Raw genomic sequence first — 604 nt, forward strand, 5'->3', positions numbered from 1 at the left:
TAAACAGAGAGAGACAGACAGATGTACAGCAACAACAGTAGCAACAACTACATTAATAGTAATGATCGATGACAATTTCAATTTTGACCTCTTCATTGGTTCATAAGTTTCGGTGAAACTTACAGCTTGGAGCTGCAGAGCCAGGTCATTTTTCTCCTGAACCAAAACCACCTGCCGCTCCTCCGCCTCGCGTCGCTTTACCTCCGACCTGATGGTGAAAAACAAACCGAAGTGAGAGTTAGAAAACAGAAGGCAAAAACTTTCCAAAACCCTGATTTAAATGTCTAAATAATGACGTAAACAGGATGCAAACAGTTGAACAGACCTGTCAAAGGCTTCTTTCAATTTGGTGAAATCTTCTTTGAGAGCAGCCAGCTCCTTCTCCACCTGGGCGCTCCTGAGCAGGGGGCGGAGCTTATAGAACAACATCATCCAAGGCCAAGTCCTCACAGAGAAGAACGCTCTGAGGTTGAACTGGACCACCATCACAGCATCCCTGAGAGGAGGAATTGAAGACCACACTTGTATTTTAAAAACACACATTTTGTTGCTGCTGTAAAGCCCTATTGAAATGCAAGGAATTATTATTATTTTTCTGCCCCTT

The 604-nt window shown here is 43.4% G+C and overlaps 1 protein-coding gene across 1 annotated transcript in view; it reads right to left on the reverse strand.

Annotated features, from left to right (window-relative positions):
• LOC118324718 (myosin-7B-like) overlaps positions 1 to 604 on the reverse strand; it is a gene marked incomplete at its 3' end in the record, with an annotated part of 18,601 nt that overhangs the window by 8,253 nt on the left and 9,744 nt on the right. Inside the window, 2 exon segments of the mRNA XM_035657173.1 lie at positions 124 to 208; positions 326 to 496. Coding sequence (XP_035513066.1) covers positions 124 to 208; positions 326 to 496 — 256 coding nt within the window.

The sequence above is a fragment of the Morone saxatilis genome, unplaced genomic scaffold (genome assembly GCF_004916995.1).
Source record: "Morone saxatilis isolate NCDOM2014 unplaced genomic scaffold, NCSU_SB_2.0 Contig15, whole genome shotgun sequence".
In the NCBI taxonomy this organism is placed as follows: Eukaryota; Metazoa; Chordata; class Actinopteri; family Moronidae; genus Morone; species Morone saxatilis.